The sequence below is a fragment of the Anarrhichthys ocellatus genome, unplaced genomic scaffold (assembly GCF_004355925.1).
Source record: "Anarrhichthys ocellatus isolate YVR2014 unplaced genomic scaffold, GSC_Weel_1.0 scaffold17, whole genome shotgun sequence".
In the NCBI taxonomy this organism is placed as follows: Eukaryota; Metazoa; Chordata; class Actinopteri; order Perciformes; family Anarhichadidae; genus Anarrhichthys; species Anarrhichthys ocellatus.
The window spans coordinates 987,786-1,012,696 of record NW_022280047.1 but is presented as its reverse complement, the minus strand read 5'-3'; the positions used below and the strand labels follow the sequence as shown (position 1 = coordinate 1,012,696).

The window sequence follows — 24,911 nt, the reverse complement described above, 5'->3', positions numbered from 1 at the left end:
AGACCAGCACTGTGATGTGGCTGTGACGGAGCCAGCTACTAGAGTAGCGAGATTGTCAGAAGTCCATACACACATTTCTTTCCTCATTCCTATAAAGAAATTATAAATACACCATCTATCAAAGGAGAAACCACGTTGAGCCTGACGCAGTCACAGAAATGAGCATTTATTCATATTCACATTGCACTAAATGTTTTTTAAAAAGTCAGTTTAATCGAGTCAGAAGTATTTCAGCAGTTACAACATCCTGAGTGGATTTCAAAGCAGACAACAGAGGGCAGATATAAAACAATTCTACATTGGATGCTCGCGTCCAGGCGATTGGCCGATCGGTCACGGGAGCGAGGCGTAACCTCGTTCCCTCAGTAACGCAGAGTTCACAGAAGAAGAAAGGGAAGATAGAAAGCAGCAGGCTCCGACCTGCCGAACAAGCGGCTCACAGCGGTCTGTAAAGCTGAGGGAACACACCGGTTTGATCTTTGGATCGATTAGGAGGATCTTCTTTGGTGGCATTTTGTCACGTAGGTTATTTTAGTAGTCTGATTTTAGTCCACACCACCGAGATCCAAAGTTTACCTGGTGAACAGACTCAGGACACCCTTGCACCTGAAAGCCAGTCTTCACACAGACGTCCTCTGTTTCACTCTCACCCTCAGTTTGCTGTGCTTTCTGAAAAAGGGAAACACAAATGAGTGTGTTTACATGACGAGTACAGAAAATTAAAACATTAATATGAAGGGGGGGGGTGGCATGTCTTATTTTGATTAGCTGGGATACAAAGTCCAGGCATGCGACGCTAAAAGGCAGGTGAACGAATGCCAGTTTGCAACAGCGCTGTGTCAAAGTTTTAAATTGGAGCTGCGGCGCGAGTGCGTCCGTTAGTTACCGTTGGGGCGGCGACACCATGCACTTCCAGAGGACGGCGTAGAGAGCAAGCAAAAGGGCAATGAACACGGTGGCTGCAATAGCACCTGAAAGCAAAAGAATTTTAAAAAGCATGCGTTAAAAACACATGCAGCCCCGTGAGGACAGGACAAGTGTACGTCTGCAGGGAGTACTGCGGGAATAATTTGTTTACCCGCTTTTAATCCCGTGAATGAGCCAACTCCTCCGCAGAAAACAAAAACAGGTTTTTTGACTATCCTCATATTCCTATCCATCATACAGTGGGTACGGAAAGTATTCAGACCCCTTTAAATTTTTCACTCTTTGTTTCATTGCAGCCATTTGCTAAAATCAAAAAAGTTCATTTTATTTCTCATTAATGTACACTCGGCATCCCATCTTGACAGAAAAAAACAAATGTAGAAATTTTTGCAAATTTATTAAAAAAGAAAAACTGAAATATCACATGGTCATAAGTATTCAGACCCTTTGCTCAGTATTGAGTAGAAGCACCCTTTTGAGCTAGTACAGCCATGAGTCTTCTTGGGAATGATGCAACAACCTTTTCACACCTGGATTTGGGGATCCTCTGCCATTCTTCCTTGCAGATCCTCTCCAGTTCCGTCAGGTTGGATGGTGAACGTTGGTGGACAGCCATTTTCAGGTCTCTCCAGAGATGCTCAATTGGGTTTAGGTCAGGGCTCTGGCTGGGCCAGTCAAGAATGGTCACAGAGGTGTTCCAAAGCCACTCCTTTGTTATTTTAGCTGTGTGCTTAGGGTCATTGTCTTGTTGGAAGGTGAACCTTCGGCCCAGTCTGAGGTCCAGAGCACTCTGGAAGAGGTTTTCTTCCAGGATATCTCTGTACTTGGCCACATTCATCTTTCCTTCAATTGCAACCAGTCATCCTGTCCCTGCAGCTGAAAAACACCCCCATAGCATGATGCTGCCACCACCATGTTTCACTGTTGGGATTGTATTGGGCAGGTGATGAGCAGTGCCTGGTTTTCTCCACACATACCGCTTAGAATTAACGCCAAAAAGTTCAATCTTGGTCTCATCAGACCAGAGAATCTTATTTCTCATAGTCTGGGAGTCCTTCATGTGTTTTTTGGCAAACTCTATGCGGGCTTTCATATGTCTTGCACTGAGGAGAGGCTTCCGTCGGGCCACTCTGCCATAAAGCCCCGACTGGTGGAGGGCTGCAGTGATAGTTGACTTTGTGGAACTTTCTCCCATCTCCCTACTGCATCTCTGGAGCTCAGCCGCAGTGATCTTTGGGTTCTTCTTTACCTCTCTCACCAAGGCTCTTCTTCCACGATTGCTCAGTTTGGCTGGACGGCCAGGTCTAGGAAGAGTTCTGGTCGTCCCAAACTTCTTCCATTTAAGGATTATGGAGGCCACTGTGCTCTTAGGAACCTTGAGTGCTGCAGAAATTCTTTTGTAACCTTGGCCAGATCTGTGCCTTGCCACAATTCTGTCTCTGAGCTCCTTGGGCAGTTCCTTCGACCTCATGATTCTCATTTGCTCTGACATGCACTGTGAGCTGTAAGGTCTTATATAGACAGGTGTGTGCCTTTCCTAATCAAGTCCAATCAGTTTAATTAAACACAGCTGGACTCCAATGAAGGAGTAGAACCATCTCAAGGAGGATCAGAAGAAATGGACAGCATGTGAGTTAAACATGAGTGTCACAGCAAAGGGTCTGAATACTTATGACCATGTGATATTTCAGTTTCTCTTTTTTAATAAATTTGCAAAAATTTCTACATTTCTGTTTTTTTCTGTCAAGATGGGGTGCTGAGTGTACATTAATGAGAAATAAAATGAACTTTTTTGATTTTAGCAAATGGCTGCAATGAAACAAAGAGTGAAAAATTTAAAGGGGTCTGAATACTTTCCGTACCCACTGTATATCAAACATAATTCCTCCCTTCCTGTCAGACGCTTGTAAATGTCATCTTTCAGCGCTCTGCTGACTATTGAATTTCACCGCTCTTTTCTAATGTGTGTCTGGTGAACTGACTGTTCTGCAAGTGTTTAGATATATTTTTTTAATGTGTGTGACAAAAAGCACCAGTCATAGAAGTGAGTATTTTTTTTGGGGGGGGGGATCTTTGTGTCTGAATTTGTCAAAGCTTGCTTGGGAGTTGTTTGAGTGCCGTTACATCTCACAAATCAGATGGGTTTTTTTCCTCTGAAACAGGTCTAGCAGGGTCTGCAGAGACATCAGGTTTGGGTCAAAGCGGGGCTCACCGGGGATGATTCCACTGTTGCTGGTTAAAGAGTCCTCTGTGTGAGAGGGATGAGTGGCAGCTGTAATTGAGCCTTCATAGAGAGAAATAAACAGAAATACTTAACAGTTTTGAAGACAATGTGAGATACGTTTGCCTCATAACTGATTCATTAATGAGAATATATAGGATTTAAATAGGAATTAAAACTATCCACCATCTTTGTGGTCAGTAACTCCCCCCTCTAGTAGACTAATTTAATAAGTTTTATTATAGGCATTATCTATCTAAAGCATTCATGTACCACCAAGTTACACTTAGTAGATGTCATAAGAAAAGTCATAGTATAGTATAGTATAGTATGTTATAAAAAAGCAAAACAAATGATTTAAAAAAAAAAAAAAAAAAAAAAATCATGTCATAAAATTTTTAAGAAAATGTCAGTATATCAAATACGTTTTTGTATAGTATGTCAAAAGAAAAAAGGTCAGTATATCAGAAATATTTTTTAAAGTTATTATATAGTATGTCATAATTTTGTATTTTATTTTTAAGTCAATGGCATATTGTAAAGAAGTTTAATAAGGAATTATTTTTAAAAAATCAAGTCGTAAAAAGGTTTTCAAAAATGTATATAAAACTATTAAAACTGTAAATTCATAGTATGTGAGTGAGGAAAATCAAGTCATAAAAAAAGTACAGTACGTCATAAATAATGAGCATTTCTGTGATCACTTTTACTTTGGACGGACACTAATCAGCCTCTTTGGAACTTTGCTCTCAACTAAAGTAGTTTTGATTGCCAGTCATCTGAAGCTGACACCAATAGGTAGGATTCATCTGGCACTGTAATCCGATTTACTGCGGTAGTGGAAATACATGTAGTTCAGATTTTTATAAAGAACTAAATAAAAAACGTTTATGTATATTAAATTTAAAACAAACCAGTTAAACGGCTCACGAGGGAGATAGAAGACATCAAACTCACCATTCCTCAGTTGAACAGTGTGTAAAAGCTGTAGTGTCAGATCTGGGTCAACCATCTGAAAATGCAGCAAAACATTCGCGTTGGAACAACAAAAAAGAAAAGTGGAGCAGAGGGCACCGACACAGGACACACGGCTCGGTCGTACGCAGGCTAAAACAGCCATTTAATAGAAGTGTCTGTAGACGAAGACACAGAAAGGAAGAAGTGAAGTGCAGGCAGGATCAGTGAGGCTGCTGGGAAACGTGCTGCAGGAAGTCCCAACAATGTGGAAAATCAGAGCACTTCGGGCATAAAAGATAAGAAAACGTGCAAGATAAGGTATGTAGAAGAAAGCCACAAAGGCGTTTTAACCCCCCCACATTTTGCGCCGAAGCACGTGCTCCTGCAGCTTTGTTTAAAAACAGCTTCCAGTCGGGCCCTATACCGAAAACACTACACACTGAATGTGTGTAATGTTTTAAACAAGTAACGTTCAAACCAGCTACGAGTCAGCTTTCCGTCGTAAAGTTACGACTCTATCCTAAAGAGAGCTCTCTCCCCGTGTTAGCTTCTTACCTCAGAGCTGTTCCCGTCGCTGGTGACTGTCTTGCTCTTGTTTTTCACCTCCGTCCACATTTTCGTGCAGCCTTACTTCATCAGTTAGTGTTTTCTTCTCACCTCAGCTGTGCGCCGAGGCGCGCCTCTCGTGCTGCGTTCAGGTGCTTTTATTTGAACTCGTAGCCTTCTCTCCTCTTTACGTAGACCGGAGCCTCGCGCTATGCTGTAGGTCTATTAGGCCTACGTATTTTCGTGTTATTGAAGGAAATGTAGGACATTGCGATTTAGCAGTCTCAATTATAGATTTTGTATTTTCAATTGTATAATAACAGATAATGAATAATATATTTTGCCAACAAATGCTCTTTGTTAACATGTGGGCTAACATTTGTTGAAAAGACCTACAACACATGAAGGACACGCCAGTGTCTGGCCTACCCGTTTAAAAAGAGGGAAGAGAGGCCACGCCGCGCTGGTTTGCTGATCATTACGATATGTTTAATAAAAGGTAGCACTGTTGACGCTCACACACTGCAAAGGACGAGTTTACCATCACATTGTTTTACAGGATTTTCCTGCGACACCTCAAAGCCACTTCGGAATGATATGCTTCGCGGAGGCCTGAAATGACCACCGACACAGGTAAGCCATTGTTGACGTTTATCTAGGCAAGATTACACGTTCTGTAAACAATCAGTGTTCCAAAAAAATAAAGCGTTAATAGAGACAGAAAAGAACAGTTTATTATGTGAAGTCTTTGTTTTGAATCTGCACACATCAAATCCAGATCAGGCAGTTAATGCAGACCGTTGAAACACTTTTTTAAATTTAACACATTAACTGTAAATTTAGAAAAAAAACAACGCTGGACACGCTTCACATGGGAATTAGTCATAAGAATAGCATATACAAAGGTCAATTTTCCTGTCCTTTATGAGAGGTCTCTCCATATATTCTCTCTGCTTTTAAAAGAGAGACAGTCTGCAGACATATTGCACAAAAAGTTACACTGTAAAAGCAGAAAGAGCGATTCAGATCACACACACAAAACAGTCCTCACGCACAGGCACTCGACTTCGATGCTGGATATCCGCAAATCATACACATGCGACAGAGAGAGAGCAGAGAAACATCTACAATACACAACCGAAGGCATCTCTTTATCTTAAACTGATCAGCAGTTACTGAAGAAAGACATTTCTACATATAAAGCTAACTGAAAAAAACAAAGTCTGCCATGGAGTGTCTTAAAGTAAGAGAGGGATGTGTAATTCACTCAGGTTTACGTCTGTCCTCTTTCAAACGTGTCTCAGGAGAAGATTTCCCAGAATCAATGTCAGTGATCCCAGATTTTAGAGGCGCAGACGAGCCCCTGACCTGCTTAAGTGTCGTATGTGGATTACCAGAGTTAAAAAAAAAAAAAAAAAAAAAGCATGGCTACATAAAGTAAAAGAATAGCTTACGAGCCCTGTCCTCATGAGACGACATGGTCTCTAAAGGGGGGAGAAATAAGGCTGAGTCTATGAAGAAACATCTCTACATTTCACATCATCACACTCAAGAACACGCTCACCCCAAAGCGGGAATGTTTTAAGATTTCACACTATGAGACAAGTGAAAAAAAAAAAAAAATATTCAAAGACATCATGTCACTTGATCAAGTCTAGGATTTCAAAATCATCGTAAAAGTTTGAGTTTTTCGATCAAACTCGAGGCCCACAGGAGCAATGTCGGTAAATAAACAGCGCCGCCTAGTGGGCGATGGACGGCCTGCAGGAAAAAAACAAAACGTTTGGGCTTTGACAGAAACTGAACCGAAGAGGGCGACGCGTCTAATGAAATCCCAAAATGAGACCGTGAGATTGTCAAGTGTTGCCTCCAAGCAGAAGCACACCTGCGGTTAATATTCGTTTAAGAACTTTAAGAGATGAGATTCAATCCGAAGAACATTAAATGGTTTTGAAGACGCACTTTTCGAACGACACACCACCGATACACGACGTCACGCTATAATGTCCGCAGCTGGTATTGAAGCACCACACGGATGTTTGAGGTTAAACATAATTCGAATGGTACTTCTTCCCTCATGACCAAACCCCCTCCAGCTCCCATCGGTCCCAATCCGGACAAGGGAGACTCGCCTTCAACCCCCCGTAGCGCCCTCAGACTGGGCGGCGTCTGTCCCGTCCTTTGTGTTGAGAGCTGGTGGCTGGTGTGTGATGGGAGTTGTAGGAAGAGCAGGAAAAAGGCAGAGAGAGAGAGAGACAGACAGACACACAGAGAGAGGCGTGTCCGCGAGGACGAGGCAGCGGCATCACATGACCTCACAGCACGAGTTCTGTTTCCTTGCCTGCGGTGGGAGTTAACATAAACACACAGACACACACACCGTCAGACATCCGAGCGGTTCACTGCCATTAGACTTTCAGTGCAGCGTTGATGCAGCGAGCGGTCAGCACTTACAGTCTTGTAGAAGGCTTTGGACTGGTTTCCCAGGTGCTCAGACTTCGCCACGAGGTCGTCCAGCTTCTCTCCCCTCTCCAACAGACTTTCCATGGTGTTGTGCTGCACAAACAGAATAGGTGTTTAGGCAACGTGAAGAGTTCGACTTGTCGAGGGCTCTGGAGATGCTGTGGAACGTCTCTCCCATGTGGAGCCACAATATTGGTCGAGAAAACCGATGTCACCCTCTTAGTTATAAAGTGTTGGGTCTTACCAAAATTATCTTTGTCTCGTCCAGCTCCGCCTGCACTTTGGTCATTGCATCTGCTTCTCTGGGATTCTGGAAAAAAAAAAAAAACAACTGGTAAACTGCATGATGATCATTTAGCAGCATGTTGTCATACAAGATGCCACAAATACATTCAAGGATTTTTATCCTCATGCCTCCATCCGTGGGTTTACTCCAGAGCATATCTCAATATTATTTAGTAAACAGTGTGGAACCAGATCAGGAATTTTGCAGCTGTGAAGGCTCCCAAGGGAATCTGAGATTTTTCTTAGCACACAATCAGAAAATAGTCACACTCACAAGGGTTCCCTTTGACATGTTTTCTAACAAACTGACCTGGTATTTAGAAAGGTGAATATCCAAGGCTTTGTAGTTTATAGTTTCAGGATTACCAGAGGGCCATTCTATACTGTCCACTTGTCTGGAGAACTCCTCTAATACCTAAAAAAATAACAGAAATCAAACAATCTGAATATTGAAGTTGACAGCAAAAGTGCAATAATTTATTTATTTCTTCTTTAGTTAGTTCTTGTACGCACTTTGTCTAGCAATGTGAAACAGACTCTCTGTGGGTATTCAGTATCCGCGATGACCACGGCGCTCAGGTTGTCGTTTCTCACATACACATGGCACAGGTACTCTGAGGGAAAGAGAAACCATGTACGGTGTGATCCAAACAGAAGTGGGATGTAAAAACAAAAAAAAAATCTGGTCTTGTGGTACGGGTCAACCCAGAGCAAGCTGCCACACTTTGTTAAGAAAAGCAGAAGTAAAAGTGATGGATTTTTAAATAGGTGTTAGGGAGAAAGCACAGGCACAATGCATGATGATTGCATATCAGTCATCGTATGGAGAAGTGATTTTTGTTTTGTTTAGTTTGTCTTTCTTGAATAGCTGTCAGTTATGATACACAGGAAACATGGGGATGATGGAAGATATGCAACAAAGCGTCCCTGGATCGAAGCAGGGACGTAGCTTGTCCCATGCTGAGAATCGTAACCACCAGGATGCCTCTTGTATTGTGCTACAGAACTAGTGCTGAGCGACGGTGAGGCTCATTTTTACCTTGTTCTTTGACGGAGGCACGACTTCCTTGTGAAGTCCGTTCCACAATCAAGGCACTGGTGAAGGTCATGAACTCCTGAACACTAAAACCAAAACAATAATGATACAGAGGTTAAGTATCCCAGTGTGGCCACGCTACATTATCGAGCCTAAACACTATATTGTGGCTTGCGATCAATAATAGAATTTGCTGCAAAACAAACACAACTGACGTAAGACAGGGCACCGTGTTACTCATTGCATACTGCAATCTACACACAGAACATGAGAACAAAAAAAGTTAAAGACACGTTCAAAATGTTTTGATCGGTCAGATGCTGGTTGTATTCAGTCGGACCCACCTGGCGCGCTGAAAGAAGCTGAAGGAGGAGAGGTCATAGGCCGATTTGAGGAGGTTGGCTTTGGTCGCTCCTTTATGGTGGATGCTGATGCTGTAGAGCTTCATGCTGCCACCGTATGAGTTCCACTCGGTCAGTCGCAGCAGACACGGTCACGCAGCCCCGGTGATCTAATCTGGAAGATGACACAAGCAGAATCACATGAGCGCATTATCCCTTATCCAGCGCAGCCAGCTACCTATCGTCTCTGCTAACAGCAGCTAAACTCGAGCGAACGAAGTTACAGATGACAAGTGCTAACGTTAGCTTAGAAGTGAAAGTAGCCGACTTATTATTAAGTTAGCTACTAAGCTAGCCAACTATCGCGAACCAACCTTTTTTTTCTCCATGCAAAGACAAATTGACAAACTGACAGTAGGTAGTACACACTTACCACTAGGTAGCAAGTGCGTAAATGCAGTTTTTAAACTTGCATAGCTAGCGTTAGCTACATTTCAGAAATCAAGTCAAGTGCATTGCTAGCTAGCATAGACTGTATATAAGAAGCTAGCTACAGATGCTATCTGGTCTCCGTGAGGCCTCCGCTAACTTACCAGACAATTCAGCAGTCAAAACAACCGAATAAACCTTCTCTTCCACGTAAACTAAAGCTCGTAGACATGTATAAAAGACGCCCAGCGGCCTAATCACAATGTAGTTGTGGCGAACTAAGTAGTTTTCAAAATGCAGGTAGATGACCAATCACCACGTCACGATCCTCATATGGTCCAACGGGATATCTGCTCCGGTGGAAACAAACACGCCGGTAGGTTAATAGTTCCAATGGGTTACTAGTTAAAGTTGGTCAAAGTATTTGATGATTTACAAGTCAGTGGAGGATTTTGTACTTTTAAATAATATTCAGCCCGAGACAGATAATATAACTTTTTTTGACAGTAAAAGAAAAAGAAAACCTTTGAACTGTTGGCTGCTGCTTGATATGACACACAGACTTTATTATGTATTTTCCTTTCATGTTGGTGGACTTTGTACTATCTGGTAAAAGTCTAGTTCTATATTTGTAAAATTAAATAACTGTCTTTCTCAGGGTTAATAACATATCATTATTTTCTTCTGAAAACCAGTTGGTGTGAAGCCAAACAACAAAATCTGTACAATACAATTCGGATATTGGAAATAGTGGACCTATAAATTGATGATAATAATTTGCATCTGATCATTATTTAGTCACCCCTAAATAAATTGCTCAAACATGTAGTTCAAAAAGTTTGACTTTGTATATAATTTTACATCTTAAACGATAAGGAAAAATAATAATAATAACAATGGGTCTAAAATTTTAAACATCTTGGTGGCCTTGTGAGTCTACCTTGTTTTTCCACAAAAAATATGGCACCGTCAATTGATGTTTTCTCTGGTAACCTTGCTCCATTTAACAATTCGCCCCTGGCTACTTAACTGAGTGGTAAGTGTTTTCCATGGCAGAAAGTGTGCCTGTAATTCATTTCCAAGGCAACACATTGAAACCGTTTGGGCATGGAAACCGCTAAGCATTGCGGTGCGACCTGTTGACAGGACAGCTGCAGACCTGGGGGGGAGGAGAAGATGTTTCTTTCCTGGAACTAGTTTTGGTTGCGTTAAGATATCAAGGTAACACGGTCGGTAAGAAGGCCAGCCAAAGGGAGGTTTGCTTAATATTTTTCTGCTGTAAAATGTAATGTGCATCCTTGGAATGAGGGTTTGGAAGGCAGTGTTTTAATCTTTTCTTTTGTTTCACCGGCTGATGGCGCATCCTATGCGTCAATGTGGATGTTAACTGGACCTGTTAACTGCAAGAATGAAGACAAAGCCATAGTTTTGTTTTCCTTACGATATCTAAAATGACAGTGAATGCATAGATTTTTGTAGGGATGAAGATGAATCCTTATTTTTTTCCCCTGAAAATATCTTTTTAAAACAATTCTGCCCTCCTTTCAAAAAGAGAGCATTTCACTGTTCACCAGAAAAAGGCCTTGTCAATACTGCAGTTATGAAAATGTGCTCGAGACTTGCTGCTTAACATTATGTAGATCAGACGTGTTGGGAATATAATAACGCTTCCCATAAAAGGACAACATTTTCTTGTCGGACGCGGAGTTAAATACACCATAACTGCAGAAACTTGGGAATCTCCATAAGTCCTGAGGAACGAGAGGATCGCCACAGCAGAGCACTTATGGTCGGCAGGACTCTCGGGACTTAATCCTCGTCGTCATACGATGGATAAGGTAAAGAAAACAAGTTTGTTTGTCTGTCTGTCTGTTTATCCATCTATTTTTCATTTATCATCTCTCTCTCTCTCTCTCTCTCTGTCTATAAGTAGTTAATTAGATAAATACACATATAAGTAATTAGGTTGGTATTAGCCAACAATTTAAACTAATATTTACCCATAAAATATTTGCAAAATTAACAACTAGAGATATTCGTCAATGAATCCAGGTGAGCGTTGCAACGTTACATGGCAGCTTCTGTTTAAATATTTCACTCACCAAGAGCCATAAAGCATCAATGAAATAACCAGGAGATATGTGATTTGATCACAAATGTAAAACAAAAAAAAAAGAAATCTCAAAAATGCTTTTTTCCAAACTTAAAGCGACTGAAGATGTAATTTAAGGAAAATGATTACATGCTAGACTAGAGGGTATACATTATGAGCAGTTCTGGATTATTATTCTTACTTAAATGTGTGTCTTTAGGTGAGTGTGACAGACTTAGATTTCCTACTAGTAGGGGACCGTGTCACCTCACAGCCAGAGGTCAGAGCTAAAAAAAGCGCTGACAGTCAGCTAAACTACTGTTCCTGATAAGCACAGAAGGCCTTCACCGAATTGTTTGTTTTGGAGGTCATTCATCCCTTGCTGTTGCTAATTTTAGACATGTTACTAATTTTAACAAACATATAATGCGTAACCCTCTCAGGCTTCATTGAGCAAACCCGATGACATTGGATGTAGCTCTTCTACATGAAGAGATTGATGCGTTCAGATCACAGGGTTCATGTTCAGATGTGTTTGACTTGTCGTGTTGGTGGCTCGGTCGGTGGGCTGAGCTATGGGTCAAAGGTCACGAGAATAATTTACAAAATCAAATCATAACTCTTTGTTGCTACGTTAAAACGCCATCTGAGATAGACTGTGTACCCTAACAGTACATTCAGTCCTTCACACTGAGAAATAACATTTTGATTTATTTTGTACGTTGTTTTTTGTTGTCGTTGTTGTTCGTATTACCTTAAAACAAGAAAAATCTCTCTGGCTAAGATAGAAGTAATTAAACTGAATTACAGACTTAGCAGCAGCTTTAATTATTATTAAATTGTAAAACTCTTCAAATTGTCACCATGATAACATAAATCATACAGTTCAGAATGGGATATATTGCGATTAAGTAGGTCATGCAATAACTCATCACCAGCTCTCTAAGCTACTAAGATTTGTTTTATCGACAAAGGTCACATTTTTTATTTTTTTTTTTCGGTGAGGGGGGGCTTTTGGCCCTTGATGGCCAGATGGGGTGAGGGTGCTTGGGAAGGAGCATAAAAGCAGCCGAGGCTCCCATTCAGCGCTACTCACACCTCACTGACTCTGCACACACTCGCGGGGGCGTACACACACTCACCGCACGCCTAGAAACACCAGAGACACACACACACACACACTTGCAGAGGCTCATTTAGCTAAACCTGCGACCATGCCGTGTGTCAGCTCCGTCCAGATGGTGAAGATGCCCTGCAGCCATGGCCCTGCGGTCGATAAGATCCTCATGGTAAGACTGACGTCTCTGTCCAGTGGGGCTTCGTGGTGGGTTTAAGTTCGTTTAGCGTTGCTGCGTTACGTGCGACACGTTGTTTCAGAAGAAACTCTGAGTGAGGAGCCAGATTGTGTTAGATGATCAGATTTGTCATGAAAATATGTTTGTATGTCCGAAGCATAACCTTCATTTGGTAGTTTTGTATCGTAACGCAGGGCCGTTGCCGATCTTTAGCATGTCATTTGTCTCTTCTCTAATTCCTTTTTGTTGCTGTAACTGATTTCCCTTCCTGTTTTCAAAACTGAAACCTCATTTATCTTCTTAAAATAAGTGAAGAATCGTTTTCACGCGTGCGGTTTGTCAGCGTGGATCCAGTGCATTTATTTGGTCTCCCCTGACCCGCTTCCACCCCCCTCTCCTCGTCTCTCGCTGTAGGCGGAGCAGATCCTGTCAGAGTTCAGGCTGAAGAAGGAAGAGCTCAAAGAAGTCATGACGAGGATGCAGCGCGAGATGGACAGAGGGCTGCGTCTGGAGACGCACGAAGAGGCCAGCGTGAAAATGCTCCCGACTTACGTCTGCTCCACCCCCGAGGGATCAGGTAGATACTCCATCATAAGATGATCCTTTTTGATTTTTTGATAAAGTCACCCAGATACAATGCTCCTAATGATTATCACCTGCGCAGGTAAAGCCAGTACGTGCACGTTCAGATGTAGTGTGTGTTTTGACAGAGGTGGGGGACTTCCTGGCTCTGGACCTGGGCGGGACCAACTTCCGCGTGATGCTTGTGAAGGTGGTTGAGGACGAGGAGATGAGCTGGAAGGTGGATACCAAGAACCAGATGTACTCCATTCCCGAGGATGCCATGACGGGCACTGCCCAAATGGTCAGAGTCTAAACCAAAACTCTAAGAGACCTCAAGGGTCTGGTTGTCTCTCAGAAAGAAATGAGCTCCTATTGTAGTGCAGTATCCCACATCTGATATCCTTTGTATCTCTCTCTCTCGCTCTCCCTCTCTGCAGCTTTTTGACTACATAGCAGAGTGCATGTCCGACTTTTTGGACAAGCATCACATCAAGCACAGGAAGCTCCCTCTGGGTTTCACCTTCTCCTTTCCTGTTCGACACGAGGACATCGACAAGGTAGGACATCCTACTGTGCATCGGACATGCCTTTAAACGAAACTGAGATCGGTCAAGGCATTTAAGGTTTGTCTTGTTTCTCCTCTTGCTGCAGGGCATCCTGCTGAACTGGACCAAAGGCTTCAAGGCCTCTGGGGCAGAGGGGAACAACGTCGTGGGTTTGCTCAGAGACGCCATCAAGAGACGAGGGGTGAGTTAGCCGAACGTTACGATTCTTCCTTGAGAAAACGCCACGAGACTGATTTGTAACACGGCTGGGCTGCCAATTCGCTGTTGTCGTTTTTTAGGACTTTGAGATGGACGTGGTTGCCATGGTGAACGACACAGTGGCCACCATGATTTCCTGCTACTACGAGGACCGCAGCTGCGAAGTGGGGATGATTGTCGGTGAGCGGTTCAAAACACTTTTCAAACACGAGCGCAAGTACTGATGTGCGACATGCTCCTTTGCAGACGACATAATGTGCTTTTTTTTTGGTTAACAGGCACTGGTTGTAATGCATGTTACATGGAGGAGATGAGGACCGTGGAGCTGGTGGAAGGGGAGGAGGGCCGCATGTGCGTGAACACAGAGTGGGGGGCGTTCGGCAACAACGGGGAGCTGGAGGAGTTCCGGCTGGAGTACGACAGAGTGGTGGACGAGACCTCGATTAACCCCGGGCAGCAGCTGTGAGTTCATTCAGTCCAAAACACGCAGTTTGAAGCCACACATAGGGAAGCTCCATCGACCTCCACGTGTCCTCCAAATCTAATGCGTCACGTACGCACTCGAGTGTTCGATGCTCGGAAAGAGACTGTAATTTAAAGCGTGCCGCACACACCCTCCCTCATCCTCTTATTGTTCCAACGAATTAATCACCCTTCCGTGGCAATACTCACCTGACTTCCACCCAAGGCCTCTGGGAAGTTGCTAAGCTCCCGGCTGTTTTTCCTGTGGGTGTTTGTAAATGGCCAGAGCCCTCATACGTCAGTGGTCAGTCAGTGCGTCGGGGGGGGGGGTGGCAGATTAATGACCCCTCTCCGCTGCTTGCCACAGTGCCCGCCGGCCTAATGGCTGTTTATCTTTTTTGCACTGGCGGTCCCTTTTACGCAGACGACAGCCGTGCCCGGCCTCAATGAGCCTCTCAGGCACTGATGTCACCGCCCTCGCCCACTCCCCTTCTTTTTCGAGAGGCAGCTGTTTGCCCAGCATGTTTCGTGACGTGCACGTTGCTCTCTCGACATCCTCCTCTCGAGTCCGTGCTCCCGTCCTTCCTGTCAATGTTTGTTTTAAAATTACTCCTCGCCTCCTGCAGGTACGAGAAGCTGATCAGCGGGAAGTATATGGGCGAGCTGGTCAGGCTAGTTCTGTTAAAGCTGGTGAACGAGGACCTGCTGTTTAACAGCGAGGCCTCCGAGCTGCTGAAGACACGTGGCAGCTTTGAGACGCGCTACGTCTCACAGATGGAGAGGTGAGGAAAGTTGGTATACATACATGTGTGTGTCTAAATCATTTTCACCATCAGTCATCCTTTGTCAGATATATATATATATATATATATATATATAAATATATATATATATATCTCTCTATCTATCTCTCTCAGACAAAAGATGGCTGATGGTGAAAATGATTAAGACAGTATTTTTCGAGACAATCATTGCATAAGCATAACATTTTCATACATTAATATAACAAAACAAATAATGTGTTATGTATGCATAATCTGATGAGATAAGGCTGATAGCAGTGTTGAGGGGGAAGTTATTTGGATGTTACAGTTACTGCAGTATTTGTAGAAGCTTGATTTAACATTTGAACATTGAGTACAACAGGAAATTATAAAGCGTGGTATTTCTATAATACATATAATATTCATGCATCGTGAACATAGTGGAACTAGAAATGATTGCTCTCTCTCTTTTTTTTTTTTTTTTTTTTTGATCAGTGACACTGGGGACAGAAAACAGATCTACAACGTCCTGTCCTCGCTGGGTGTTCTGCCCTCGGAGTTGGACTGCGACATCGTGCGTCTGGTCTGCGAGAGCGTGTCCACACGCTCCGCTCACATGTGCGGCGCGGGGCTCGCCGCCATCATCAACCTGATGCGGGAGCGACGCAGTCAGGAGGCCCTGAAGATCACAGTGGGGATCGACGGATCCGTCTACAAGCTGCACCCATGGTGAATAGACTTTTGAACACCGTAGTCTTCTGAAGAACAAGCAAATTAAATATGGGGATTATGTGATTAGATTTACCCAAAATGCACTGCTTCCAAATGTGACTGAAAATAACTGCTTTTTGGCCTCATATTAAGCTTGTGAGGCTTGTTTAAACGCGTTGTTTTCCCTCCATCTCAGTTTCCGTGACAGGTTCCATAAAATCGTCAGGGACCTCACGCCTCACTGCGACATTACCTTCATCCAGTCGGAGGAGGGGAGCGGCCGCGGTGCCGCCCTCATCTCAGCGGTGGCCTGCAAGATGGCCACCAGCATGCTGACACAGTAAGAAAAAGGTGCACCCCGAGAACTCTGACCTGAGAACACTGACGACATGTCACCCACAGCCGGTGGCTCTGGCCTCTTTCGGGCTCTGAAGGGATGCGTGTCAGCAGACCGGATACTTGCAGCTGGAAGATGTACAGACAAGAAAGCAACTGTATTTTGGTAGCATTAGACCAACGTGTCGCAATTTCAGTGTTTTTTTTAACTCTGTGTCACTGCCTGTTGCTAGTGTTTGGGTGTGAACCTAACTGGCCAATGTGAAAATTGGCCGATGTATTATAGATATATTATGATACCTGTGCAAACAACACAAGGATTCTTTTTTGTAAAGGCTGCTGTTAACTGGGACTAAATCAGATTCATTGCTTTGTTGTGTAGTGATTTCAATAATGAATTATTCCCTTGCTATTGTATATTTGAATGTTATGTTTACCACTCTGTGTGTTAGGTTTTATGTGTATGATGAAATGTGCCTTGGATGTGAATAGGCTTTACTGTAAATATAATTGCATAATTAAACTATTATAATAAACTAATATTATTGTTTTTTTTAACTTCTAACTATGGCTGAGATTTAATGCCACAGCTGAATGAAATGTTTTCTCTTGAAGTTGTGACTTATTGCCACATCTACTAATGGAACAGGAAGATGCTGTAAATCAAGACACATTTTAAGACAAGTGTTATCACTATTTCAATACACCAGTGCTGATATTCTCATTTAAACAGGTTTTTTTTTTTATATCAGGGAGGTATGAAATAAGAATAGACCAGTCCAAAACATAAAAAATTGCCCTCTGAGGTGCAATTCCGGGGGAGAAAACACAAAGCGTCCTTTAGGGTGCCTTTCTATTGGAGAAAACATGATGAAATGCGTTCTTGGATGCTACAGATAAAACATAAAGTGCCCTCTGGGGTTCTTTTCCAGTGAAAACAACATAATGAAGTGCCCTCTACTCTACGGTACTCTTTCGGTGGAGAAAACAAAATGCAGTGCACCAATAGGTGCCCTTAAATGGAGAAAACATGATACAGTGCCTTATAGAATGCCCTACATGCTTTCTGATGCTGCCATTTTTTTTTTAAATTACCACTGCCCCTCAAACAGCCTGAGTCCGCCACTGCTTACATTAAATTTACACATACAGCAGGATTTGAGCTCTGAGGAGCAAACTTCATTCAGTTGAGTGACGTGTGATGTCAGAGGTCACTTCCCCCCGTCTCCTCTCTGCTCTTCCTATCTCTATTTTCCAGTCCAGAGGAATCTTGGCTGCTTCATGTCTTATCAGGCACCTTCAGTGACACACAGAGAGCAGCCGTGGCCATGTAAGGGACTGTTCTGCCCACCACAGGCTATTATAGGAGGGTAGAAGATAAGATGAGCCGTACATAAAACCTACTCCGGCATCACACCTCTGCTGGGAGTCCACATACGATCATTCAGACATGGTAAGCCACTCATACTTTCAGTCGGTGACGATTTTAAAAGTTGGAATCATTGTAATGGTGTATTCAAGAACACATTTGTTATTGTCTCTTGATTGCAGTTGTATTGTATAAATCCGCAGACCACAAAAAATAGCAGCGCGTAAACTTAACGTGTTTGTGTTCCTCTTCTCAGGCAAGTAAGAAGGCCTCCAATAAGAGACAGAGGGGAGGACAGAAGTCTTGCTCCAATGTCTTCTCCATGTTTGAGCAGTCCCAGATACAGGAGTTCAAGGAGGTACAGTGCTGCATCGTGTGCCGCCTTCACAGCTCCCTTTGAAACTTCTCTTGTGGGAAATTTGTGTGGGAACCTGTGATTTTTACAAATCAGTGCAAGGGAAGGAAAAAGGGGAAATGGAAATATTCAAGGAATTGAACTCCTTTAGTTCAATTGGAGCGGCATTATAGACAAAATGCATGGATGAAAACATGCCTATTACAGTTTGATTTCATGCAAGAGACATTAATAATGTATAAGAGTTTTTAGTTAAAAGCGTGATTCTTCAAAACAGTCATTCAGTTTTTCCTAGAATACATTTTTTCACATTTTTAAAATGAATTCTTCAGTTTTAAGAGTAAGGCATCAGTGTTCCTCCTGCCATAATTAGCAATGGCTATTCTCATGAAGCAGCTTTGTGTACAAGAAGCCCTATAAAGGATCAATGCAACAATTCCTTACTTGTATTATCAAGAGGAGGAAATAATGCAGTAGCTCTCTTGGAAATGCACTAATTTAAATTCTGACGTGTGTCTAAATTCCCCTCTTTTGACCCTCGTCACTGAGAAGAAAGAAAAGCCTAAATGCACTTACATTTGGTGAATTCTGAAGGGTCAAATAGCTCCTTTTCAGTATTTCTGTCATTTTCATGAATGACCATCAGCCTACCTGCACTTCAAAAGAAAAAACGTACATATTTTATTTGAATTCTTCACCATTGTTATTTCTGTGCTTCATCCCACAGGCTTTTGGATGCATTGACCAAGACAGAGATGGTGTTATCAAAAAACAGGACCTGAAGGAGACCTATGGACAGCTGGGTATTTTCTTAATCTTTATGTCTTTATCTTAATATATATATATATATATATATTCATATATATAAAATATAAATTGGTTTGTGTACCAGGGAAGCTTAATGTCAACGATGAGGAGCTGGACGAGATGCTGAATGAGGGGAAGGGTCCCATTAACTTCACCGTGTTCCTCTCTCTCTTTGGGGAGAAACTCAACGGTGAGGGCTTTTCACCGACAATCAAACAAATCTTTTATTTTAAAAATATATATATATTTAGAAGATTCTTTACGATGCTTGTGTTTCCCCCCCCAGGTACCGATCCTGAAGACACCATACTTGCTGCCTTCAAACTGTTTGACCCCAATGGGACGGGCTTCGTTAACAAGGATGAGTAAGATACATTTTAATTATTATTTTCCATGTTATTTATATTTTCCATACTAGCTGTAACATGTTTTTGTTTATCCAGGTTTAAGCGGTTACTGATGAACCAGGCTGATAAATTCACAGCAGAGGAGGTTTGTGTTTTCCATCTTTTATTGTGACAGACTCCAAAACTATTCTGTGGGATGATCCCTTTCACCAGGCAAATTCTCACTTCATAAACCTGCAGGTGGATCAGGCCTTCGCTCTCGCTCCCATCGACCCGACTGGCAATATTGACTACAAGTCCCTCTGCTACATCATCACGCACGGAGATGAGAAGGAAGAATCCTAACAAGGGCCGTGGTCGGGTCATACAGGTCGTCTAAACCTGCAGACGGCTGCTTCTAAACTGGCTGGTTATCATTCGGAAGCCTCGATGACTGATGGAGTAATGTTGGAATGTCTGATTCATTGAAACGTTATAAATGCTGCAGTTCTGTTGCTGTTAGAAATAATTTCATTTGTTTGTTGGCTATTTTGAGAATAAAGTGTTCCTCAAAAGCTTCTTTGTTAATTACAAATAATAAACACTGTATATGTAATAAGACTAAAAATACATTGCTATTGCTGTGATCCAAGGAAAAAAAAAAATCTAAGTCCTACTTTTGATTATGTAAAAGATGAATGAATAAAGAAAGAAAGAAATAATAGTCAGGAAATATGTAACTTGAGTCAGAATCATATCCACACATTATACAAAATTACATTAAAAGTAAAGAAAACTATTTAAAGACAGGAGAGAATTAGAATTGGATAAACTCCAGACTGAATGCTCACTAGCAGAGAAGGCCGTTTTCTTGGTTGGTAAAGGTTTTTTTATACACGATTTTGTATAAGACTGTTTAAATACAGTATTTCACGTAAAGAAGATGCCATGCTGTCCATCACATTCAAAGATGCTGTTCCATTCTTTGGCCACACTGTTGCCACGGATACAACAACAAACACCACAGCACACATTTCCCTGCTCGCACAGCGACCAGACGGTCAACAACAAGAGGACTAAGAGTGTGTGAAATATATGCGAGGCAAGCTCCACTTTCAGCGCATTTGCAGCAGCAGCAGAGTTGCATCCAAATGATTGAGACTTCACTTTGGATTTTTGCAATCTGTAGTTCTTCCGTCAGAGATGCCGATTGCATCTGGAGCTGCAGGCAGGGTGGATGTGGGAGGAGAGCCTGACCCAGACAGACTGAGGACGAAGACCAAACCTGCCAACAGGAACTGTGACTCTTATCTGCAACGGTGGGTAGAATACAGTGCGACGGGTGTTACGTTGCCTTTCATGTAACGAACGGGTAAGGAACGTTAATGCTGTTGCTGTGACCTCTCAGACAGAACAGCCCACGATAGGGATGTCAATAAAAGACATGCAACATACAGTTGTGTGAAAAAGTGTTTGCCCCCTTCCTGATTTCTTATTTTTTTGCATGTTTGTCACACTTAAATGTTTCAGATCATCAAACTAATTTAAATATTAGACAAAGATAACACAAGTAAACACAAAATGCAGTTTTCAAATGAAGGTTTTTATTATTAAGGGGGAAAAAAATCCAAACCTACATGGCCCTGTGTGAAAAAGTGATTGCCCCCTAAACCTAATAACTGGTTGGGCCAACCTTAGCAGAAACAACTGCACTCAAGCATTTGCGATAACTGGCAACGAGTCTTTTACAGCGCTGTAGAGGAATTTTGGCCCACTCATCTTTGCAGAATTGTTGTAATTCAGCCACATTGGAGGGTTTTCGAGCATGAACCGCCTTTTTAAGGTCATGCCACAGCATCTCAATCGGATTCAGGTCGGGACTTTGACTAGGCCACTCCAAAGTCTTCATTTTGTTTTTCTTAAGCCATTCAGAGGTGGACTTGCTGGTGTGTTTTGGATCATTGTCCTGCTGCAGAACCCAAGTGCGCTTCAGCTTGAGGTCACGAACAGATGGCCGGACATTCTCCTTCAGGATTTGTTGGTAGACAGCAGAATTCATTGTTCCATTTACCACAGCAAGTCTTCCAGGTCCTGAAGCAGCAAAACAGCCCCAGACCATCACACTACCACCACCATATTTTACTGTTGGTATGATGTTCCTTTTCTGAAATGCCGTGTTACTTTTACGCCAGATGTAATGGGACATACACCTTCCAAAAAGTTCAACTTTTGTCTCGTCAGTCCACAGAGTATTTTCCCAAAAGTTTTGGGGATCATCAAGATGTTTTCTGGCAAAACTGAGACGAGCCTTTATGTTGTTTTTGCTCAGCAGTGGTTTTCGTCTTGGAACTCTGCCATGCAGGCCATTTTTGCCCAGTCTCTTTCTTATGGTGGAGTCATGAACACTGACCTTAATTGAGGCAAGTGAGGCCTGCAGTTCTTTGGATGTTGTTCTGGGGTGTTTTGTGACCTCTTGGATGAGTCGTCGCTGCGCTCTTGGGGTAATTTTGGTCGGCCGGCCACTGCTGGGAAGGTTCACCACTATTCCATGTTTTCGCCATTTGTGGATAATGGCTCTCACTGTGGTTCGCTGGAGTCCCAAAGCTTTAGAAATGGCTTTGTAACCTTTTCCAGACTGATAGATCTCAATTACTTTGTTTCTCATTTGTTCCTGAATTTCAGACAGGTCCTATTTAAAGTGATTTCTTGATTGAGAACAGGTGTGGCAGTAATCAGGCCTGGGTGTGGCTAGAGAAATTGAACTCAGCTTTCCAAAGACGTGATAAACCACAGTTAATTTATGTTTTAACAGGGGGGGCAATCACTTTTTCACACAGGGCCATGTAGGTTTGGATAAAAAGGTTATTGGCAAAAATGTAATATAATATTCATAACTATATTGTCAGTGTTCTCACCTAAAAATGAGAATTGTTATGTTTTCATTAGATTAGAATGATGCGTTCGTATCTGGATATAGATCTGTTTTGAGCTGCTGTAGAAACATGGCGGCGTCTGTAAAGAGGACCCGCTCCCTATGTAGGGCTCATTCTAAGCTAACAATAACACAACAATGTCCTAGTGTCAGCTGATTATACACTAGTGAAAACATAGTTATGCATATTGTATTCAATTTCTGCCAATAAATCCCCATAAATCCTGCACACTGTTCCTTTAAACCAAAGCTACGCATAACTAATAAACGAGCTATATTCAAAAACACAAACAAGACATTATAGTGCAACAATAGGCTGCTCGGACAGTAAAAAACAACAACCATTGTATTCATTCAGGGAAAACCAGAGAGCAGCTTTATTGAAACACTGCCGGCCCGAAGGGACAGCAACTGGATACACAGATGTGAAGCACTAATCGGGCTCATACATATTTCTCCATGCCCTTATGTTTCTCCCGGCTGGTTCGCTAAAAGGACGAGAGGTCACATTTTCAAGATGCACTGGCTGTTGTAAATAAATTAGACAGAGTTATCTTGCCGATCACATGTAAACGTATTGTCATGGTTGCAGATATCAGGAACTCCAAGAGAGAAAGAAAAACAAAAGCAACGTAATGCAGGTGAGTACCGTCATCAAGTCTGGTTTAGAGGCCGCGAGACACAATGCGACTGTTGCTCACGAGATTGAAGTGCCGTTTGTTTGTTACGCAGGGCACCGAGGACAAGACAGATCCGGGCGATGAAGAGAGTAAGGGTGAGGATGCTGACAGTTTGAATTTTTTGTGCGTGTATGTATATACACGCACACACATACACGCGCGCGCGCATGTATATACACGCACACACATACACGCGCGCGCGCGCACACATACACGCGCGCGCGCGCACACATACACGCGCGCGCACGCACACATACACGCGCGCGCACGCACACATACACGCGCGCGCACGCACACACACACACACACACATACACGCGCGCGCACACACACACACACACATACACGCGCGCACACACACGCGCACACACATACACGCGCGCACACACACGCGCACATATACACGCGCGCACACACACGCGCGCACACACACGCGCACATACACACGCGCGCGCACACACACACACACACACACATACACACACGCGCACACACACACACATATACACACACATACACACACACACATACACACACATATACACACACACATACACACATATATACACACACACACACACACACACACACACACACACACACACACACACACACACACACACACACGACGTTTTAATCATCCATCTTTAAATTTGCTTTTAGGAGCCGCAGAGGGGAGCCCACAGAAAAACATCAGCAGTGAAGATCACACTTCAGGAGAACCACTCAGTGGAGAGGGATCCAAAAAGTCTCGGCTGTGTGTTCTCCTTTAAGGCCGTCATGTCCCGTGTGGACATACAATTAACTATCTTGCACACTCGACGTTCTCGTGTATTATTTAAGTGCCAAACCCTTGTGTCTCTTGTGTCCATGCTTAACAGTTCTGTGGGGGTCAAACTTGACAAAAAAGAAAAGAAATGACAGCGCAAGAAGTTCTTTTTGAAGAACAAAAAAGAAAATAGTGTATCATGTCTATCAGTGTTAAATTCAATAACGGAAGATTGTTGTCTTTCAGGTGTCACGTGGCTGCTCATCAGTGTTAATTGTGTTGCAATACAACACTGCAAGATCTAAAGACATTAAAACCAATGTCTAAACGCTAAAGTCCCAATTATCTCAGTGTCTGCATGAAATGATGTTATGTTATAAAACAGCACAACTACAAAACACGTCCAGGTTCTTTTCACAACGGCTACTAGAAGTTGTAAACAAAAATGAACTGCACATGAATGAAGTGGACCGACCGTGAGGCCTTCACGAATCCAGTTTTTCTGAGCGGCTCGTCCGCAATCACAGATTTCAAATCGCAATAACGGTTTCTTCAGCAGCATTAAAACCAAAAAGGAGCCCCCCCCCCCCCCATTTCACGCTCGGCTTCTTGTAAAGTTCAATATATTGCACTTTTCTGTTTCCTGTGAATCGCTGAGACTCTCCCCCTTCTTTTGGCAGTACCTGAGAATACACAGTGTGTTTAAATGTCCACTTGGCAGCATCAGGCCCCGGCTAACGAGAGCATCACCAGTGGGGAGAGAGAGAGGCCCCGTTTCCAGTGTGCGTGTCCTCCACAGGGCGGGGATCCGTCTTAGTCACTGCTGCTGCTGTCGTCTCCCACCACCATGCTGCTGTACTGCTTCTGCTGCTCCTCTTTAAACGACTCCTTCACCTTTGCTCTCTTCAGGCCTCCATCCCTGCAGAGGCAACGTGTGAGGCAAACTGAGAGCAGTGCTAACCGTTGAAGCATGTCAATCACTATCAAGGTAAAAAATAAATAAATTTGGGGGGTGAACTGTCCCTTTAAGCCCCGTCCTGGACTTAACTCCATATACTCTAGAAAGAGAAGCAAAATGCTCCGTTTACAAATAAACAAGTTGAATTTTACCACTGTAGATCCACCAGCCCTCCCTGGTGAGCGATGGCCGACTTCACCCTGTTGGCAAACTGGACAGCATCTTCCCCCTCCTGCCATTTTGGAATACAACAACAATCAGTCGACCCTGATGTATGCGTCTGTGTGTGTACATATGTGGAGGGGTGGGTCACCAGGACTTTTTATGCATGTGCTTCGCCGCAGGGTCGTACACACCTGTTGGTGCATGGCTGGCAGGTACCAGACATTGCAGACCAGGGCCCAGCTGGTCATCATCCTCAGCAGGTAACTGACCATGCTATACTTGGAACTGTTCCAAAAAGCGTCTCCGAACTTTGGGTCATACTGAGAAAAAAAAAAAAAAAAAAAAAAAAAAAAAAGA

At 43.0% G+C, this 24,911-nt stretch overlaps 4 protein-coding genes across 9 annotated transcripts in view; 2 read left to right on the top strand and 2 right to left on the bottom strand.

The window, feature by feature from the left end:
* Window positions 1–191: 191 nt before the first annotated feature.
* On the bottom strand, window positions 192–9,556 carry ykt6 (YKT6 v-SNARE homolog (S. cerevisiae)). 4 transcript variants are annotated; one of them, XM_031856097.1, is made up of 12 exons: window positions 9,370–9,556; window positions 8,780–8,951; window positions 8,439–8,521; window positions 7,913–8,013; window positions 7,710–7,814; window positions 7,359–7,424; window positions 7,106–7,207; window positions 4,661–6,992; window positions 4,106–4,160; window positions 3,140–3,211; window positions 887–971; window positions 193–669 (listed from the first exon to the last, which is right to left on the bottom strand). In XM_031856097.1, exons 2-8 carry the CDS (start codon window positions 8,881–8,883, stop codon window positions 6,957–6,959), a joined length of 597 nt encoding a protein of 198 aa, XP_031711957.1. In that variant the 5' UTR covers window positions 8,884–8,951; window positions 9,370–9,556; the 3' UTR covers window positions 193–669; window positions 887–971; window positions 3,140–3,211; window positions 4,106–4,160; window positions 4,661–6,956. The 4 variants fall into 4 exon arrangements, with proteins under 4 accessions (XP_031711962.1, XP_031711960.1, XP_031711961.1 ...); XM_031856102.1 differs by lacking the exons at window positions 7,106–7,207; window positions 7,359–7,424; window positions 7,710–7,814; ... (2 more) ...; window positions 8,780–8,951; window positions 9,370–9,556 and having other exon boundaries at window positions 192–669; window positions 3,052–3,211; window positions 4,661–6,961; XM_031856100.1 differs by lacking the exons at window positions 4,661–6,992; window positions 7,106–7,207; window positions 7,359–7,424; ... (3 more) ...; window positions 8,780–8,951; window positions 9,370–9,556 and having other exon boundaries at window positions 192–669; window positions 3,052–3,211; window positions 4,106–4,654.
* On the top strand, window positions 8,906–16,714 carry gck (glucokinase (hexokinase 4)). Of its 3 annotated transcripts, XM_031856095.1 has the most exons (11): window positions 8,906–9,581; window positions 12,526–12,586; window positions 13,007–13,169; window positions 13,303–13,457; window positions 13,594–13,713; window positions 13,808–13,903; window positions 14,001–14,100; window positions 14,199–14,382; window positions 15,009–15,164; window positions 15,642–15,875; window positions 16,054–16,714. In XM_031856095.1, exons 2-11 carry the CDS (start codon window positions 12,536–12,538, stop codon window positions 16,199–16,201), a joined length of 1,407 nt encoding a protein of 468 aa, XP_031711955.1. In that variant the 5' UTR covers window positions 8,906–9,581; window positions 12,526–12,535; the 3' UTR covers window positions 16,202–16,714. The 3 variants fall into 3 exon arrangements, with proteins under 3 accessions (XP_031711955.1, XP_031711956.1, XP_031711954.1); XM_031856096.1 differs by lacking the exons at window positions 8,906–9,581; window positions 12,526–12,586 and adding an exon at window positions 9,786–11,043; XM_031856094.1 differs by lacking the exon at window positions 8,906–9,581 and having other exon boundaries at window positions 12,201–12,586.
* Window positions 16,715–17,585: 871 nt separating this feature from the next.
* Window positions 17,586–19,625, top strand: LOC116388468 (myosin regulatory light chain 2, atrial isoform). Its single transcript, XM_031856355.1, has 7 exons — window positions 17,586–17,646; window positions 17,819–17,920; window positions 18,645–18,720; window positions 18,810–18,914; window positions 19,011–19,089; window positions 19,168–19,216; window positions 19,312–19,625. Exons 1-7 carry the CDS (start codon window positions 17,644–17,646, stop codon window positions 19,414–19,416), a joined length of 519 nt encoding a protein of 172 aa, XP_031712215.1. The 5' UTR covers window positions 17,586–17,643; the 3' UTR covers window positions 19,417–19,625.
* A 3,596-nt stretch (window positions 19,626–23,221) lies between these two features.
* Window positions 23,222–24,911, bottom strand: part of agpat9l (1-acylglycerol-3-phosphate O-acyltransferase 9, like) — a 7,824-nt gene continuing 6,134 nt past the window's right edge. Inside the window, exons 12-14 of the mRNA XM_031856810.1 lie at window positions 24,746–24,874; window positions 24,542–24,621; window positions 23,222–24,350 (exon numbers count right to left, since the gene is read on the bottom strand). Of these exons, the coding sequence (XP_031712670.1) occupies window positions 24,245–24,350; window positions 24,542–24,621; window positions 24,746–24,874 (315 nt within the window). The 3' untranslated portion in view covers window positions 23,222–24,244. The remainder of the gene's footprint in view (window positions 24,351–24,541; window positions 24,622–24,745; window positions 24,875–24,911) is intronic.